This window comes from Triturus cristatus, chromosome 7 (genome assembly GCF_964204655.1).
Source record: "Triturus cristatus chromosome 7, aTriCri1.1, whole genome shotgun sequence".
In the NCBI taxonomy this organism is placed as follows: domain Eukaryota; kingdom Metazoa; phylum Chordata; class Amphibia; order Caudata; family Salamandridae; genus Triturus; species Triturus cristatus.
Genome location: NC_140590.1, coordinates 1,588,906,660 through 1,588,924,836, shown reverse-complemented (window position 1 = coordinate 1,588,924,836; position 18,177 = coordinate 1,588,906,660). Strand labels below are relative to the sequence as shown.

At 43.8% G+C, this 18,177-nt stretch overlaps 1 protein-coding gene across 1 annotated transcript in view; it reads right to left on the bottom strand.

The window, feature by feature from the left end:
• The window catches only part of SLC9A8 (solute carrier family 9 member A8), a 489,369-nt gene that overhangs the window by 376,258 nt on the left and 94,934 nt on the right, over nt 1-18,177 (bottom strand). The window contains exon 3 of the mRNA XM_085619441.1: nt 210-290. Within this exon, the coding sequence (XP_085475567.1) occupies nt 210-290 (81 nt within the window). The remainder of the gene's footprint in view (nt 1-209; nt 291-18,177) is intronic.

Below are 18,177 nucleotides of genomic sequence, written 5' to 3'. Positions count from 1 at the left end.
TAACAATTTGAAGGGAAAATGTTAATACCTACCTGTGACAACATACAGTTGTATTTTAGTCCATCAATTCTAGGTAGTGATCCTTGTTGGGCCCAAAATTGGGCAATCATTTTGGAGACAACAAAATACAGAGTCTTACAAACAAAACCAAATACAAGTCTTTAAAGTTATGCTTTGAAACAAATTCAAAAGGTCAGGAAGTCACTTACCTAAAGAAACAACAGCTACACTTTCTGGCATAAAATGCAATCTGTACTTAATCAGTAAATGCACCAATATGATGCAGATGGCTGAAAACAAAGCAGAAAAAAACAATTACACATAAGCAGTTACTTTCAAAACACCAATAGAAGGTGGAGTAAGATTGGGTACCTCAGAATAATCACCAAAATATCCCTTACTAAACTCTTTTAATAAGGATTGTGCTTCTACAATAACACTAGCACATGTATTACCTGACTAGGCATATCATGACAGTTCAACTAAATAAGCATATAGTCCCTTGCCCTCAGAAAAAATACATAATTAATCAGTAAGTCCTAAAGTGCCTCTGTAGTCAGAGAGTCTTTTGAATTTGGACATGATAAAGAGAAAAATATGGGTAAGTGTAGATACAAAGCAAAATTCGACCATGCTTCTATTGGCAGATACAGTGTGAAAAACAGTGTGCAATGAGGAAGGGAAATGGTAAAAACCATTAAGTTTCACCAATCTTTGCTGGTGTTTGGTTAATGATTTGTTTAGCGATGCCACGCCACCAGATTGAGTACTTGGGAACATATACTTGCTAAACTTTAGTCGGTATGCTAGCGCTTTATGTTTTCTTTGTATTGCTGCAATTAGAATACCGCTATTCTCGGACACCTGGGAAATATATGTCCCCAGCCAAATAACGTATTTCTCAATAGTTCTATATGTAGGATGGTTGTATGATCCACAACAGAACTCAGTTTGTTAGAGCTCTATAATGGCTGAAGAAAGGAAACAAAAGAATAATAGCTCACTTGAGGCTGCTATGAAAAGTACGAATGCTTATCTCTAAGAAAGACTGATCATCTATGCAATGGGCGTTAGCAGCTCTATGGCCCCATCTAATCAGTGGCCCCACCTTATCTGCATACGTATACATGTCACATTCATCCTCTGCCATTTTCAAGGATATGTTTTCAATTCATACATAGAATACATTGGCATGTGTAAACACAAATACAGGCACAGACACATTACCTGTCTTTCACCTACTAGTTTTTTCTTTTCTTTCATTTGCCATATAAATATATATCTGTAAATACTGTAAGAGTTATACTTTCTCAATTCACAATACATGATGTTCACACATCATAAAACATTCATCATTAAAGAAGAGGAACCCGATTCATTAACTGTCAGTCAATTCTCTAGCAGCAGTTAGTAAACAAATTTAGAAAGACAGACAGACAAAATATCACTTTTTTTTCCTCCAGGCCATGGTGACAGCCGTCTGTGCCAAAGTGTGCCATATGCGGATGTGCATATAAAAAAGGGACTGACCACCGATTAGTTCTGTTATTGAAAAGCTATAGGGCAGAACCAGTATCAAATGAACGTCATCGCTGATGGAAGGAGACATACAGACGATATTTTGAAATATTTAGATAGTTTTAGGAAAACAGATTCAGCTATTGAGTTGAAAATAATTATGTAGAAACGTGAAAGATATGATTGCTTCTTCAGTATTAAATATGGCTTGCCACTGGTGGTGTAGCAGAGGGATGAGCGATTGGAAAGTAAGATTCAAAAATGTCAAGAAAACATTTGAAAAATCTTTAATAGTAGAAAATAATGCTTAAAAATGTGTGGCGCAATTAGTCTTTACTCACATAATAAGTAGCATAAACAATGGTTTACATTTAGGAAAGCAATCTGTCAAGAGCCCTTCTGCTTAATTAGATCGGGTCATCATTTTTTGGCAGGAAAGCTAAACCCCAGTGTCATGTTAAGGTTCTGTAAAACCCTTTGGCAGCATTACTAACCTTGGAATTTCTTGTGTCCTTGCATAAGATGAAGGCTCTGCCAAAGTAAAACAGAATAAAGAGGTACTTCATTGTTCCCACGACAAAGGCCTTATGGGTAAACAATGGGCTGATTTTCACAAAGCCAAATATCAAGAAGGAATGCAATTCCCTCAATACTGAGATAACATGATCAAAATTGACATCCAAGTCTTACCTCCACTTGAGTTTTTTTTTGACAAAATGCCTTACGGTATTCAGAAAGGAAAACCAAGATAATGTTTCTTATTACAATTTTACCAGAGACTCAAACCTTCTGATCAAGAAAGACAGTAACATAATCTTAGCACTGTTCATGGATTTCATGCCAGGTTAAGCCAGCAGACAAAAAGAGCAAGCGGGAAACAGATTATCTGCCGTAGGGCAGTGTGTTTAATCAAACAACAGAAAAGTCTTTTATGACAGATTCCAGCCGTGGCCAACTATCTCCCGGAAACAAATGAGTCTACTGTCCGGTGACTACTGGGCTAGAAGTTTCTCCAATAAGATGCTTTTGACTCGTGGAAGTTGGAGAACTACATTTTCGGAAAAGATTCTAACAAAACCAGCGCGCATTTTATTTGTGCTAGATTGTACTTTTTTTGCTGAGCGAGAAGGCGATAGGAGTATTTCCACCGGCACAGCAAGGCTTTACAATTAATCTTAGTGCAAAGAATAATGCATCATAAAAGTCTGAATGCATTTCACAAAGGCTGATGTTGTGGAAGTTATCTGATGTTTATTTACACAACTAGAAATCTTCAAAATCGCACCCATGAAACTGCAAACCATGGCAAGCCACGCTGTTTTAAGCAAAATAGTAATCGCCCGTGCTAACTCCCAGTGGCGTCACTAGGGTTGGTGTCACCCGGTGCGGGTAACTTATGGTGTCACCCCCTCACGACTTACCGCATGGACCTCCTCCGCTCCGAGTCCGCCAGTGGACACAGTTGGCAAATAACGGGACCATACAGAATCCTTAGTAACGTTTGTAAATGTAGGTCCTATATTTACAAAATGTGCCTGTTAACTACAGTGTGATAATGACTTAATCAGGTTGTACAGTGGGCTACCTGCTGGTCAACAGTTTATTGGAATTTATAATATCATAGGTATGGTACTTTTTACTGGTGTGGTGTTCCCACTATCCAGAAACACAATATATCAGTGGTCGAAGTGGGATGTTTGGGCCAGAATGCGCAAACATCCCAATTTTTTGTATTTGTTTGGTTTCACTGCCCAGTTTTATCAACCAATGGATACACATGATTATTTAAGGTTATAATGAGTTATTGACAGTAAAATGTATTATGCTTCTAATCACAGAATGTCCCCAAATACGATAAAATGTGGAAGCCCAAGCCATTTGTCACCGAGCCATGGAGTTTCTGTCATCAGCACTTCTCCCTTTTCCAAAACAGCAGTTCAAACATGAATGGCTAAAAATCCTAGTTTGCAAATGTTTTCTAAATAATAATGGCTCTGCCATATTTGTCTCATAATGCAAGATCTGCTGCATGATCTGACCATTTAAACTAATACATGGTTTGTAGCTCAAACGTATCAAAAGTTAATAAAAAATTTGACTTGTGTTGCTGCGGAGTAGATGACAGTTAATAGCTCACTGTTCTATGTTAGGATTTTAACTTGTACACTGCAAGTAACAATAGGGTCTCTCTGACAAAAGTAGCCCACTGGCCTATTTACATTATGTGCACTTTGTGATCTGCATGGTACATGTTCTTTGCAGCAGGTACATTAACCCACTGAGCTACCTTTCCATGAGTCAAATCTTCCATTAGACAATATTCCGATCTCTCTCTAGGCAGAACATTAATCACCAGTCATCATGACATTTTTATTGTTACCGTAAATTACTGGAGGCCAGGAAGGAGGCAGCAAGCGCTTTTAAAACCATAATATACTTGCAAAAATGATGCCTCCACCTAAAGTCAGCACCTGGTGTGGTCACACCGGTTGCACCGCCCTAGAGCTGACCCTTCTCAAGGGTCCTGTGATCTCAGTGACAGGGTCACTGTTGTTCTAGGGTGTACTGCTTCATAGGCCTGCCCACAAGACTGGAGGTGAACTTCAGTATGAATAGTGGTGGACAAGCCTTGTAGATTAACCTACACTTGTCATGCTAGGATCCGCCTGCTGGTGCTACGACACCAGGGATTCTAATGTCTTGCAAAGCCTTCTAAGGTCTAGCATGAGATAGTGCTCTCTCAGGAGAGTGGTCTGGTGGACTGGTTATTAAGTCTGAACCTGGGTCCCCAGTTCCAAATTCAGCAGCTCTGGCCATAGTGCCACATTCTCTCCCCCACTGAACACCATACTGCCCCACTGAGAAAAACTGCCTTCAACTACAACCCAATTGTTGCCAGCAATAAACACCTGGATGCGGCTCAATTTAAATTACGCACTGGGCAAGAGCAATATGTGGCCTACAAAAAAATAAGTGACAGGGGAGCTCGAGTGGTTCGACAATTGGCTGCGGTGTTTACTTGCTGTGGGTGGGGAAGCTGATGGCTTTCGCTGGCAGGACATATGTGGTGCATCTAAATGAAAAAAAAATGTCACAGCACGCGTCGCTTGCAGCTAACGGTTTCTAAAGGCAAAAGGCGAAGACACAAATAGTGCATTTAACGCCTCGAACAATTGCATGAAGTACACACCGTGTCCGTCTCGGCTTTGCTGTCTGCAGGACAGAGAGCAGCACTTCCCAACCTTGTATTTACTCCTCACAAACTATTATTCCCTGTCCACACTGGCTAGCTTGTTCGCAAGACTGAGTCCTTGGTTGATCTCAGAATTGTACAGTGCGCTGCAAGAAAAGCTGTCGAAATCCCCCAAGCTCCATTTTATCTGACCTTTTGTGCAGAAGAAAGGAGGGAAGGGCAGGGAGAAAGCTGTAAAAAATATAGCAGGAGCCCCAACGCATGACTGCTTCATCCCGTCACAGAGAGAAAAGTTGGACAGTAAATAATGGGCGCGCAGATAATGGACCGCAAATAGAGCCGATTCGTCAGGGCAGTTTAGTCAGCAAAACAGGGTGCTCTGCGTACATGCATGAGTCCAAAGTCGACGCAAAATCTCAAACTAATGAGCACACCCGACAAACTTCAGAAAACAACTGTGTGTAATGCTCAAACAAAAAAGGCAGCAAACGGTAATCGGAGACAGGACATTTCAGCTGATAGTTAAAACATTTATGACTGCGCGAGCCTGTTTCTTCCTAGGTCGCCAGGTGTGCGGAATGCTGCAGTAAGTAATCTTCACTTACCTGTGAAACAGGAGCGAGCAATTTTGGACTTAAGCAGGCAACCTGGCGCTGTGTGCGGTTTCAGGTTACAGGAAGGTGTTCTAAGCGCGCGCATTGTTTTCTCTGGGCGGGGTGAGGCCGGCGCAGCCGCGCAGGTGATTGTTACGGTGGCTCCTTCTCACGTGTGTGGGCATGTCTTCATCTGAAATCCCCCACCACTCTGCTAGAGTTTGGATTGGTGAATCACTTTTCCCCCTCCAGGCCTAAAGGAAGTCAGCGGCTGAGCTCCAATTCGAAAGCACGCCCCTAGTACCCCGATGGTGTCACGGTGCCGGGTGTCACCCCATGTGATGGTGTCACCCGGTGCGGTCCGCACCCCCGCACACCCCTAGTGACGCCACTGCTAACTCCCAAGATCGGAGTTTTTGCACTGAAGGTTTTACCTCAACAACAAAAAATGTGGCTGACAAGGTACAAAACATTAGGAAATACCATTTTCTAATACATATTTAAATATGAATGCTATTTTCTCTCGATTCTTCTTGCTATGAGAGGGTACCTGCAATCTCAACAAGCCCTGGCATAGCCAATAGGTCTCGCATTTGGGGTTTTATAAGTGTTTAGCCAGAGCTATTGCCTTTGCCAATGTCTTCAAGCTGTGCTGTAGAGAAGTGTGGCTGCTGTGCAGATTGGTGAAAAGTTAAAATAAAAAAGTGTCAGAAGCTTTTTTGTTACCTTATATATGGCCAAGAAGGCATTATGTACAACTGAACGACCACATTAAAAAAAGTATTTACAATAAAAAATGTCCTCAGTTTTCTTTTGTTCTTGCAATGTTTGCAACTTGTTTCTGCCTATTCCAATGGTTGTTTGTTAAAGCTTTCTTTTGAGGGGGCATAAACAATCGGGAGGGTGAAGGCTGGAAACTAGTACCTGTATTATAACACTAGCAGCGTCCAGACGCTTGGGGAGAAACAACAGATGCCAGATTTCGAGAGCAGGCTGAGGTGGTGCTGAGTGATGCTGAGGTGGTGGTGGTGACTGGTGCGGAGACGATGCTGGGGTGATGCTGAATGATACTCAGGTCTTGCTGAGTGATGATGATGTGGTGGTGTACTAGTGCAAAGGCGATGCTGAGTGATACTGATGTGGTGCTGAGTGATGCTGTGATGGTGCTGAGTGATGCTGTGGTGGCGCTGAGTGATGCAGTGGTCACGCTGAGTGATGCAGTGGTGGTGCTGAGTGAAGCTGTGGTGGTGCTGAGTGATATTGTTGTGGCACTGAGTGATGCTGTTGTGGTGCTGAGTGATGCTGTGGTGGCGCTGAGTGATGCTGTGGTGATGCTGAGTGAGGCTGTGGTGGCGCTGAGTGAGGCTGTGGTGGCCCTGAGTGATGCTGTGGTGGCCCTGAGTGATGCTGTGGTGGCCCTGAGTGATGCTGTGGTGGCCCTGAGTGATGCTGTGGTGGCCCTGAGTGATGCAGTGGTGGCCCTGAGTGATGCTGTGGTGGCCCTGAGTGATGCTGTGTTGGTGCGGAGTAATGCTGTGGTGGTGCTGAGTGATGATGCTGTGGTGGTGCGGAGTGATGCTGTGGTGGCCCTGAGTGATGCTGTGGTGGCCCTGAGTAATGCTGTGGTGATGCTGAGTGATAGTGTTGTGGCACTGAGTGATGCTGTGGTGGCCCTGAGTAATGCTGTGGTGGTTCTGAGTGATGCTGTGTTGGTGCTGAGTGATCCTGTGGTGGTGCTGAGTGATGCTGTTGTGGCGCTGAGTGATGCTGTCGTGGCACTGAGTGATCCTGTGGTAGCACTGAGTGATGCTGTGGTGGCGCTGAGTGATGCTGTGGTGGCACTGAGTGATGCTGTGGTGACGCTGAGTGATGCTGTGGTGGCCCTGGGTGATGCTGTGGTGGCGCTGAGTGACGCTGTTGATTTTTTCTACAATTTGTACAATGTACCTTTTAAATTCCTTACAAAACTTCTCAGAAGTTAAAAACTACAGAATGCAGGCTCAATGAAAGGTTTATGGAGAAGCACAGGAGGTGCATTCTTCTGAATGGCACAAAAGTACAGAGAAATTAAGATTAGGATCAATATACACACAGAGCCATGAACAGGAGCTGTTTGATGAATAATAAAAACAACAGCATGTTTCGGTTCTTTAGGGCAGATGGAGCTGGCTCTAGTTAACGATATAAATTTAGACAGATTAAAAAGGACTTTGGGCAGATCGAAAGTTGTCCCAGGAGAGCTAAGGCGTGGGCGTGGTAGAGTAAGGCTGTTGTACATTAGCGATAGCCTCTTTTGCCATGTTCGTAAGTCACAGTGAAGAATTCCTGGGTCTGTACTAGATATTGTTTGTCCATATGGCGGAATTAGAATAGAGTCAATGACCGAGTCAGACCATGCACTATTCTTAGTAGAGCTGCCACTCCTAACAAATGGGAGGTAAACCAAAATGCAGTGAATACACAAAGATCACCTGAACAACATAAGGGAATGTCTATAAGATATTTGGAGCTGAACCTCAATAAGAAAGTAGATCACTATGTATGAAGTTCTAAAAGCAGTAAATAAAGTGAAAATGTTAGAATTTACTGCATACAGGTGCCTACTACAACAGAAGTGGGAGGGAACTTTTTGAGGAGCAAGATGGCGGCTGCTTGACTACTGCGAGAGGTGCTCTGGCGCTTTGGCCCTAAGAAAACAGAAATGATGTATTAGTATGCTGGAAGATACATACATCACTGACCCTTCATGGCTCTGCATTGGTGTCTAATCTCGAGGAACACGTAGCGCGATTGTCGCAGCTCTGTGGGCGATCAAGTCGGTGGTCAGCACCCTGTGGAGTAGGCTTGGGCTTCTCCTAATGGAAATGGCTCCGAAAAGCAACAAGGCTGTGAAGGACGCGGCGGGAGCAGTGGCGGGATGGACCTGGAGCCAACCCCACCGAGGTGTCTCAGCCAAGAAGCAGGAGGAAGCTGCTGCTACAGCTGAGAAGGAAGCGGAGAGAGAAACTCAGGGGAAACATCGGAGAACCAGCACGGATCCTGGCGGCTCTAAGCAGCCACTAATAGTGGGAACTTTCTTGTCAGTTGCCGTAGGAACGAAGGCTGCCTCTGGTGAGTCTAAGTTGGAGAATGCTTCCTCAGCACCTGCGCAGAAGGAAGTGACGGCCGGGGCTCGTACAAACCTCGTCCGTAGATACAATATTGCCAACGGAAGGAGCGGATATGCTCGGAAACCAGATTTTGATGTCAGATGACAGTCTAGCAGGTGAACAGCTTAGGGGAAAAGGAAAGAGTTATCAATGGATGTACTCGGTTAAAGAACCTGTTGTGATCTCCAAAGCTTGGGGAAAAATTCTCATTAACGGGTGGTGAGGAGTCAGGGACCGAGGGCACATCATTTAGCCCCGGGTAGGCAGCAGAAGGATACCAATATTCTAATACGAAGAGTGAAGTCTAGGACAAGCCGAACCAGTCAAGAAATTTCAAGCACTAGATGCGCGCCGGCGAGACGCGCTCTATGGTGGAAGAGGGGGAGGGGCAAGCAAGACAGAGAGGCGGAGAGAGGCGCGCGCGCTTGGGAGAGCGAGAGGAAAGCCAGATGGCGCCTCTGCTTGTGCCTGTGCGCGTAACCGCAGGCAGTATGCCAGACAAAAACTGTGGTAGGCTTTTTAAAGCCCACTCACTAAATGTCTCGCCAGAGCAGCGCATACGCTGGCTCAGGCAAGACCTAAAAACTGTGAACACCCAAACATCATGGGAGTCTCCGGTACTTTAAACAATAAAAGCAAATGGTTTTCCTCACAAATTAGAAAACATCTGAAAAAAGAATGCTATTTTTGTTTATTATTTGTAGAAAGAACATATGGGAGTATTAAAGACATTATCATTTATTATGACAACAAATGATAAAGAATATTAATAATGTTTCATAAAAAAATAATGTAATATGGTTGTTTGGCAAATAAAACTAGATCTCGTTTCCAATCACTGAAATATATTTAAGGTATGCATTGTCAAGTAGCGAGGCCTTTCAGGGGCTGCCAATTTACTCATTTCAGGCTACCATTTGTTTATTGTTGCAGCCATTATCGCAGGCACAACAAAAGTGCTAGACATGGTCGCCAATGATGTTCAATCATCTCAGTTTGTAGATGTTCTAATCCAGCATTAACAGGGGAGAAGCTATGGCTCGTAGATATTGCTAACCTTATCGAACTCCCTTTATCACTTCAGAATCTGTGATATCAACTTCAGAGGATTCAGACCTTCAGTGGAATCGGCCCTTTCTTACTTGTCAACCCTTAATACAAGTTGTGAATGGCTTCCAAATTAATTCAAATCTAAGCATTTTGTTTACTAATATAGCAGGCAGTTTTTCCACTGTGTTGATGTGCCCAAAATATGTCCACCATAAACCAAGCAGGTGTGGAAATGTGGATTTTCCTGATCAGTTATGTCCCCTATCTTGGACCCCAACGGTTCTATATGCATGTTACAAATACATGTATGTTCCCTCCAGTTCCAGTTTCTAAGAACGCAAATATATGTGTGTCTACCGTCGACATGTTCTCTGTCAGATCCGCCATCAATGGGCTGGATATTCGATTCCTAAGTATGAAAGGCCACCGACTTTATATGGCTAAGTTACTCCATTTTTACAGTTCAGGCAAGTAGGCCCGATTCTGTCCTCAAAGCCTTTCCCTGCTCTCTGTCTCTGACAGCTTCAGCTTGAGCTCGCATCTGTATCCATGAACTTTGTCCTACTCCCTGTGCAGCTAACGGTGCCTGCCTCGGCCAGTTTTCGCCTGCCTGCCAAGAAGCTGTATTTCACCTTCGAATTATCTATCTTGCTCTTCAGCCGATGCATTCCTGTCTAGTGATTTAGGTAAACATTTCCTTTAGCTCACAAGCAAAGGACTCAGCCTTTCCGTCCTCCTGCAAGTGATTCATAGCCCTGCTGCCATGGAAAGTTTTCTGCCTCTCGCATCTCATATAGACACTTAGGCGTTTGTGCACGCACACAGTCAGTATAGACTAGATTCTGTCCGAGAGTCCTTCCTTGTGGATAACATAGTTCTTTAAACATAGGATGTTAGATATGATTTGGGATTAGGTTGACTTGACCCCCCAGACTTCTCGTCTCCACATGTAGAGCTAAATGTCAAGTCCCTTCACCCCCTAGTTGCACGTCACTCACACGTCAGGCTGCTGCGCGCGCATCTATGCCAAGTATTATCTTATAGATCCACCTATGTCTGATAATCCTAACCAATCATGTTTCTTTTATTCCTTATTACGCCTAGTTTCGATTACGTACCTGTTATGTCACTTTTCTTATCAAATGTTACGCCTTCTACATTCGTTTCATTGTAATGTACTTATTATAAAAATGCATGTCTGTCAATAAAGTATTGTACTTCACTTCCTGAACCCTCGTGGTGACGGAACCTGAAGGCCGCGACTCGAGTCGGCCATTTTGAGTGGAATAAAGCCCATTTAGAAAACCTCTTATACCACGGATTCTGCCTCTTGTTATTTTGAGCTATTTTACTTTATTTTAAGATTCCGTATGAAATTCAGTCCGGTAAAGAAGATTTTATTTACCACATAATGGCGCCCGAACAGGGACACTTTCTCATCTCACGCGCCGGCGGTGCGTTGCAGGCCCGGTCTCCTGCCACAGCTGGACGGACCATAAACGCGTACCAGCAGGATTTCCTGTAAGCTCCCTCCGGTCAAGCGGGGGCGACTGAGGCTGCGATCAACCCAGACGAGGCGGTGAGAAGTGCGAAGTATCCCGACCAGAGCCTAGCTGAGAGAGCAAGATCCGAGGTATACAGAGGCCCACCAGATATTTCGAAATCCCGATGTCCAGAGGGTCCGCTGTCCGCAGTCATCGAGTCCTGTCCATTCTCTGAGGCCTTCCGTTTCAAGGAGCTACTCGGTGAGTACCATCGCCGGGGAGGCGTGTTGACGCGCACATAGGTTGTGCCGGTCAAGACGGATTTGGGTACACAAATCCGGTCTGCACTGTTTAGCAGTGTATATGTACTGTTTAGCAGTATATCAAGTATTCCGAAGTATGCAGTTATTGTCAAGAATTCAGCGTGGTGATTAGTTAGGCAGACTGTCATCATTGTCGGTCATTGTTAAATGTTTAATGTTTAATGTTTTCAGAAATGTCTTGCATATTGTGGTATGAATGATTGTTCATTGTACACTGTTCATTATTGGGGTTTTTTCGTATTAAGTAAGTTCAAGAGTAAGTATCGGATCAGTTGTCAATATGCCGCTCTTCTCGAAGTTAAGACAGATTACTACCAGAAAAGGGGTGCTTGAAGAAGCAGTTCCTATTCCTCCTAGGGACACTCCAGGGCATTTTATGTACCATAAGCATGGCTTAGATGCCATATTGTTTCTTGATCTATGGGTAGATTATACCAAGGGATTGCCGGAAAGTCAAAGGTGGCCCGTAGCGGGAACCTGGGATGCAGAATGCATCATGAAAGTGGAGGAAGAGTTATGGAAAAGAAAGGTCAGACAATCACAGAAAGACGCTGTTGAGTTATGGCGTAAAGAATCTCATAGACGAACAGAAAAAGCACGTAGACAAGAAGAGAGGAGTAAAGAAAGTTCAAATAAAGTTCAAGAAAATCTATTAATTAAGGAAGGTATCCGAGTGAAATCAGAACAAGTAAATAGACAAAGAAATGCTCTTATGAATGGTATGTATCCCCTTCTAGCCGAAGGACTACCTAAGGCTGCTCCAGAGATGCCAAAAGACTTGCCACCCCCATTATTTCCAATTAAGGTACATCCAAAAGGGCATCCCAGAACCGCAGAAGATGTTTTTCTTTCCTCATATCTAGACGACGCAGCTCCCGAGTATGCTAACGCCGCACCACATAGACCGTCTGGTGTAGGGGTTCAACGTCAGGATCAGGTATCTGTCCCCGTGCAACAGCAAGTCCCGACACAAGCTTCGGCAAGCACATCTGTTTCCGCATCTGTCTCCGCAGTCGACTCTACAGAGGTATCGACACCCATAGTTGCTGTGTCACGTTCAACGAACCCATTCACACCCGACGCCCCAGATGGGGCCACGGGAGGTGCTAGCATTACCTTTACACCACCTAGAATAAATAAACTTGTCTTTCAAGAGTCAGCACATTCACGTACACCTAAATTCGTAAGTGAACGTACGCTTAAGGAACTCCTTGTAAATTGTAGATATGACCCGGTGGTTGGTAAAGAGGACGAAATGATCCTGGCATCATTACGTATCAGGCGAGCCGCAGAGTATTTAGCAAGGTTACCAGGAATGACTACGCATCTAGATAACATATATCATTTTGTTCAAACAGGACGAGATCCAGGATGTATTAACAGAGCTATGGAATTCCAGAAAGTAGAAATACAGGGGGAACTGTTACGTTTCCTCATAAATTGTGTGATCAGAAATCAAGACCGCCCGGGGGTAGACCCGAATGCAATGCTTATTCTTACAAGATGGAGTCAGAATATATCAGAAGGGAGACACGATAAGCAAAATTGTATAATAGCCATGTGCCGAAAAATCCGTAAAGAAATAGAGCGTATTCATGAAGAAAGATTGGGAACAGACGAGTTTGAGCAAGATGAAGTGTCCGCAAGACAGCCAGAGACCATAGCCTATGTAGGCAGAGGAGGATCCTGTGATAATGCTAGATGTTTTTCTGATCCCATACACTCAGTATGCCCAAATAATAGCAGAACGTATCCGACGCCTATAATAAATCTGAAGTCTCCTGAACATTCGTTTCAAGCCGCAGATAAAATACTACGAGAACGAAGGGGTTACCACCTCCTCGATTCCATGGATGAGCAAGAATTAGCCAGATCAGCCGTTCACTGGATTGACAGTCCTGAAAAATACGGTGATGAGACCGTAGCACACACGTTTTTTAATCTCAGTACAGATGAACAACGTTTAGCTGGAATCTATATGATTCAGCAACTCCTCATATTATATAAGAGCCAACATGCTGACCCTGGTCCTTTACCTGATATATTAACGGAACTACTCACGAACAGATGGAGAGGTTCTAGTAACAAGCTAATTAAAGAGATATTAGTGTCACGTAAGCAGTATGTCCTTTTTGTAAGTCCGGATTCTCTCTCGCTGCCCCGCAGAGAAAGAGCGCCGTACTATATGGATAGACAAAATCCCCTACGAGAAGTGCACCCAATAAAAGGCGAAGACAATGAGTTTCACCGTGTATTTGTTTACACACCCATATCAAAAATGGAATTATTAGAAATGAAAAAAGTAGTACCTAGTCATGACAAAGACCCAGCGGGTTTCCACCGAGAAATTAAAGACATGTTACTGATGGGAGAGTACACCTTTCCTGATATTATGACGATATTAAAGGTGCTTTTGCCTGCTGGCATTTATGAAAAACTGAAAGAAAAAGAGTGGGAAGTGGGTGACCAAAAGATAGACTGGACAGCATTAGCAGAGGAAGAAAGGGGCCGAACTGCAGGTTCAGGGCTCGGGGATAAAGTTAAACTGTTACCAGGTTTACTAGTACAGGTACTGCCACGTTTATTAACTACAAAAAAGGAAGATTGGGGTGCAATCACAGCCTGCAAACAAAAGCAAGATGAAGACACAAGCGATTATTATGCTCGATTTGAAAAATGTTTTGGTATAAATAGTGGTATAAAAGCAAGTAGTGACTCATATCCACATTTATTTGTGACAAAATTAGTGGAAAATGCATTGCCTCCAGTAAAGAATAGAATATTGAAATTCGAGAGTACCTGGCAAAGTAACACTCCGTCGCAAATGCTACAAATGTTACAGTATCATCACAATAGAATTAGGGATGAACAAGAACACGAGCATAGACGCATGAAGGATACAAAAATGAAAATGCTAGTTTCTCAGACAGTACCAGCAGATGGTCACAAAAAGGGTGTGACACATTCTGGTGATTCTGCAGTTCCTGTAAAGGGAACCTGCAATTACTGTAAACAACTGGGCCATTATGTACACGATTGTCCAGTCCTGAAACGTAATATAGCTACAGGTATTGCAAAGGAGAGACCACGATTAGTTAGACAAGATCAGAATGAACAAGGAGCTATGCAGCATGGACAGTCCATGCCAGTTCAACAACAGTCCATGCCAGCCTCACAGCAACCCATACAGTTTGTGCCAGCTGCACCACCGTTGCCTGCTACTGCCACACAAACCACAACACGACAAATGTATCAGACTGCACAGTATGAATACCCTGAGTATCAGCGTTACGCATGAACCAGCCTAGAGAGGGAAGTTGACTTACCGCTTATCGAGATTCCTGTAGATCAAGAAGGACCTTATGTACATAGTGAATTATTAGGTCAAGATAGAAAATTCTTACTCGATACAGGGGCAAGTCGAACAACCATAAAACGTAGTGAAGTTCCAGGGGCACCCCTCTCAGGCTCTCAAAATGTTTCCCTTGGTTTTTCAGGAAAACCTATTGTTAATGAAGTATCACAGCCTCTACCACTTACGATAGGACCTTTGACACGAACTACAGATTTATTGCTTACTAAATCATGCCCAGAAAATCTGTTAGGAATTAAAACTCTGAAAGCACTAGGAGCCATAATATGTTGTTCTCCGGAAGGAGTAAGGTTGTTTTTACGTGATTTTAAAGGTCACTATGTGTCTAGAGACATGGATCCCCGACTACAGACTTTACCAGTACATCTATGGGCACAAGGCCCTACGGATGTTGGCTGCATGAACATTACACCCTATCGAGTCACACTGAAAGCAGGAGTGGTACTACCACGAATGCGACAATACAAGTTACCGCATGATGCTGTAGTGGCTTTGCTGAAAATCATTGATGAGCTGATTGCCCAGGGAGTAGTTGTAGAAACAGACTCCAATGTATGTAATTCACCGATAATTCCGATTCTTAAACGAACTGATCCTACTGCCCCACCAGTGTACCGATTGGTTATTGATTTGCGTGAACTAAACAAGTGCATTGTACCACAATTCCCTGTGGTCCCTGATATATCATCATTGTTGACAGCAATTGATTCCGAAGCAACATTCTTTACTGTAATCGATCTCAAGAATGCCTTTTTCAGCGTCCCAATAGATCCGGAAAGCCAATACTTGTTCGGATTCAGTTTAAATGGGCGCAGCTTTAAATTCTCACGCGCTCCCCAAGGATTCACAGAAAGCCCCAGCATCTACAGCCAAGCACTGAAACGAGAACTTGACAGTATCCACATGCCAGTCAATACTGCACTGCTTCAATATGTCGATGATCTGCTGATCACAGCGAGAAGCGAGCCAGAATGTGAAAAAGCTTCTCTGACAGTTTTACATTTCCTAGCCGACAAGGGGCACAAGGTGTCTCCTTCTAAGCTGCAATTCTGTGTCCAGCGAGTTATTTATCTTGGTCACTCGCTGTCCAAGGAGGGAAGGCAGCTTACACCAGATCGCATCCAGTTAATTGCTAACATGTCAATACCCCAGACACAAAAGGAGGTGCGGGCTTTCATAGGCCTCACTTCATATTGTAGGCAGTGGATCCCTCAGTACGCATTTCTAGCAAAACCACTCATTCAGTTAACCACACAGGAGGCAGCCACATCGACTGTTCTCCCTTGGACTCAGGAACATACACAAGCTTTTGAAAGCCTAAAGGAAGCTTTATGTCAAGCACCTGTTTTAGCAACACCATGTTATAGCAAACATTTTACACTCTTTGTTACAGAACGCGAAGGTACTGCCTTGTCAGTACTCACTCAGGATCAAGCAGGATCACGCAAGCCATGTGCTTATTTTTCCAGTACATTAGATCCCGTAGCTCAGGCTTTGCCTGCATGCCTGAAATCAGTGGCAGCGACAGCTTTAGCAATCAGACAAAGCGATGCCATAGTATTAGGACACCCATTGACAGTACAAGTACCACATGCAGTAGAGGTTCTTGTGAACCGAACACAAACACAACACTTGACCATAGCAAGACTTACCGGTTATGAACTGACATTGTTTCAACCACACATAGAGATCCGACGGTGTAATACATTGAATCCTGCTACACTATTACCTGTAATTGGAACAGACCCACTAGCTCATGATTGTGTTGAAATCATTGAAATAAAGACGAAACCTAGACAAGACTTGACAGACGTTCCATTGTTAGATCCAGACCTGACGTTGTATGTAGACGGATCGTGCATGAGAACAAATACAGGAGATTTAGTGACCGCGTATGCAGTCACAACAGACACTGAAGTTATTGAGACAAATTGTATAGATACTTTGTCAGCCCAAGCAGCAGAACTTATTGCTCTAACACAAGCCTGTATTCAAGCCACAAATAAGAAAGTTAATGTATACACTGACTCACGTTATGCATTCGGAGTTGTACACGACTTCGGCGTGCTATGGCGAGAGAGAGGTTATTTAACCTCCCATGGTGCCCACATTCAGCACGGACCCCTCATTCATGCTTTGTTAGACGCAATACATCTACCCACTGCTATATCGATTATGAAATGTAAAGCACACACGAAGGTTACTGATACCATTTCTCAAGGCAATGATTTAGCTGACAGAACAGCTAAACAGACTGCTCAGAATCGCACATTAGATATGACAAAGCCAATAGTTCAGACACCAACACAGTGTATGACAATTAAGGATCCCGCATTTGACGTAATTGACATACAGACACATGCCACAGCAGAAGAAATAAAGAAGTGGACTGAACTAGGAGGGATCCAGACAGATCAAGGATGGATGACGAAGGAGAAATCTGTATGGTTTCTCCCTGATTCCATGGTTCAAGCCATTATAGCTACAGTTCACAGTCCAGCACATTTAGGAGAGAAGGCTATGCTAGACAGCATTCAGCACATTTGGTTCAACAAACATTTACGAGCAGCAGCTAAACAAAAAGTTCGTACCTGTATGATATGTTGTCAGTTTAATCCAGGAAAGAGTGTTCCCGTAGAGCAGGGTGGATTTCAGCCTCCTGACCATCCTTTTGAAGTCCTCCAGATGGATTATATTCAGATGGAACGTTGTCGAGGATTCAAATATGTTCTCGTAGTTGTCTGCGCTCTCTCCCGTTGGACAGAGGCGTATCCCGTATCAGATTACACTGCCCCGACTACTGCCAAGCAGCTAGTTCGAGAATTCTTCCCACGGTACGGTTTACCACGTGTTGTATATTCAGATAACGGCCAGCCTTTCTCATCCGAATTAATGAAACATGTCTCGCTTTTGTTGGGATATCAGTGGAAATTCCACTGTGTCCGACACCCCGAGGCAGCAGGTCTCGTGGAACGACATAATCAACTTTTAAAAATCAGACTGTCTAAAATATGTCAGGAAAAAGGTGTGGACTGGATAGTAGCTTTACCAGTTGCGCTATTTTACATGAGGATGGTAGCACACTCTCGAACAGGGCTATCACCTTATGAGGTGATCTTTGGTAGACCACCGAATATGTGGGGGACGCCTATACCCCGTAAAATAACTGATGTTGACTGTAATATGCTGACAGATTACCTGGCTTCCTTGATGTCTGCACTACAATCTTGTCGTTCACAGGTAGTCGCAGCTTTTCCCGACAACACCGAGGTGAAACCTCATGATGTAATTCCCGGCGATTATGTTCTCGTCAGGAATTTTGATCGGAAAACCCAACTGGAGCCAAGGTGGAGGCTTCCTGAGTTGGTCCTGCTGACAACCAGAACAGCTGTGAAGATCGAAGGGAGAAAAGGCTGGGTGCATTCCAGCCATATAAAGAAATTTCATGGACTTCCTCCTGACACAAACAGTACTCCTCGTGTGTCTTCCCCCAT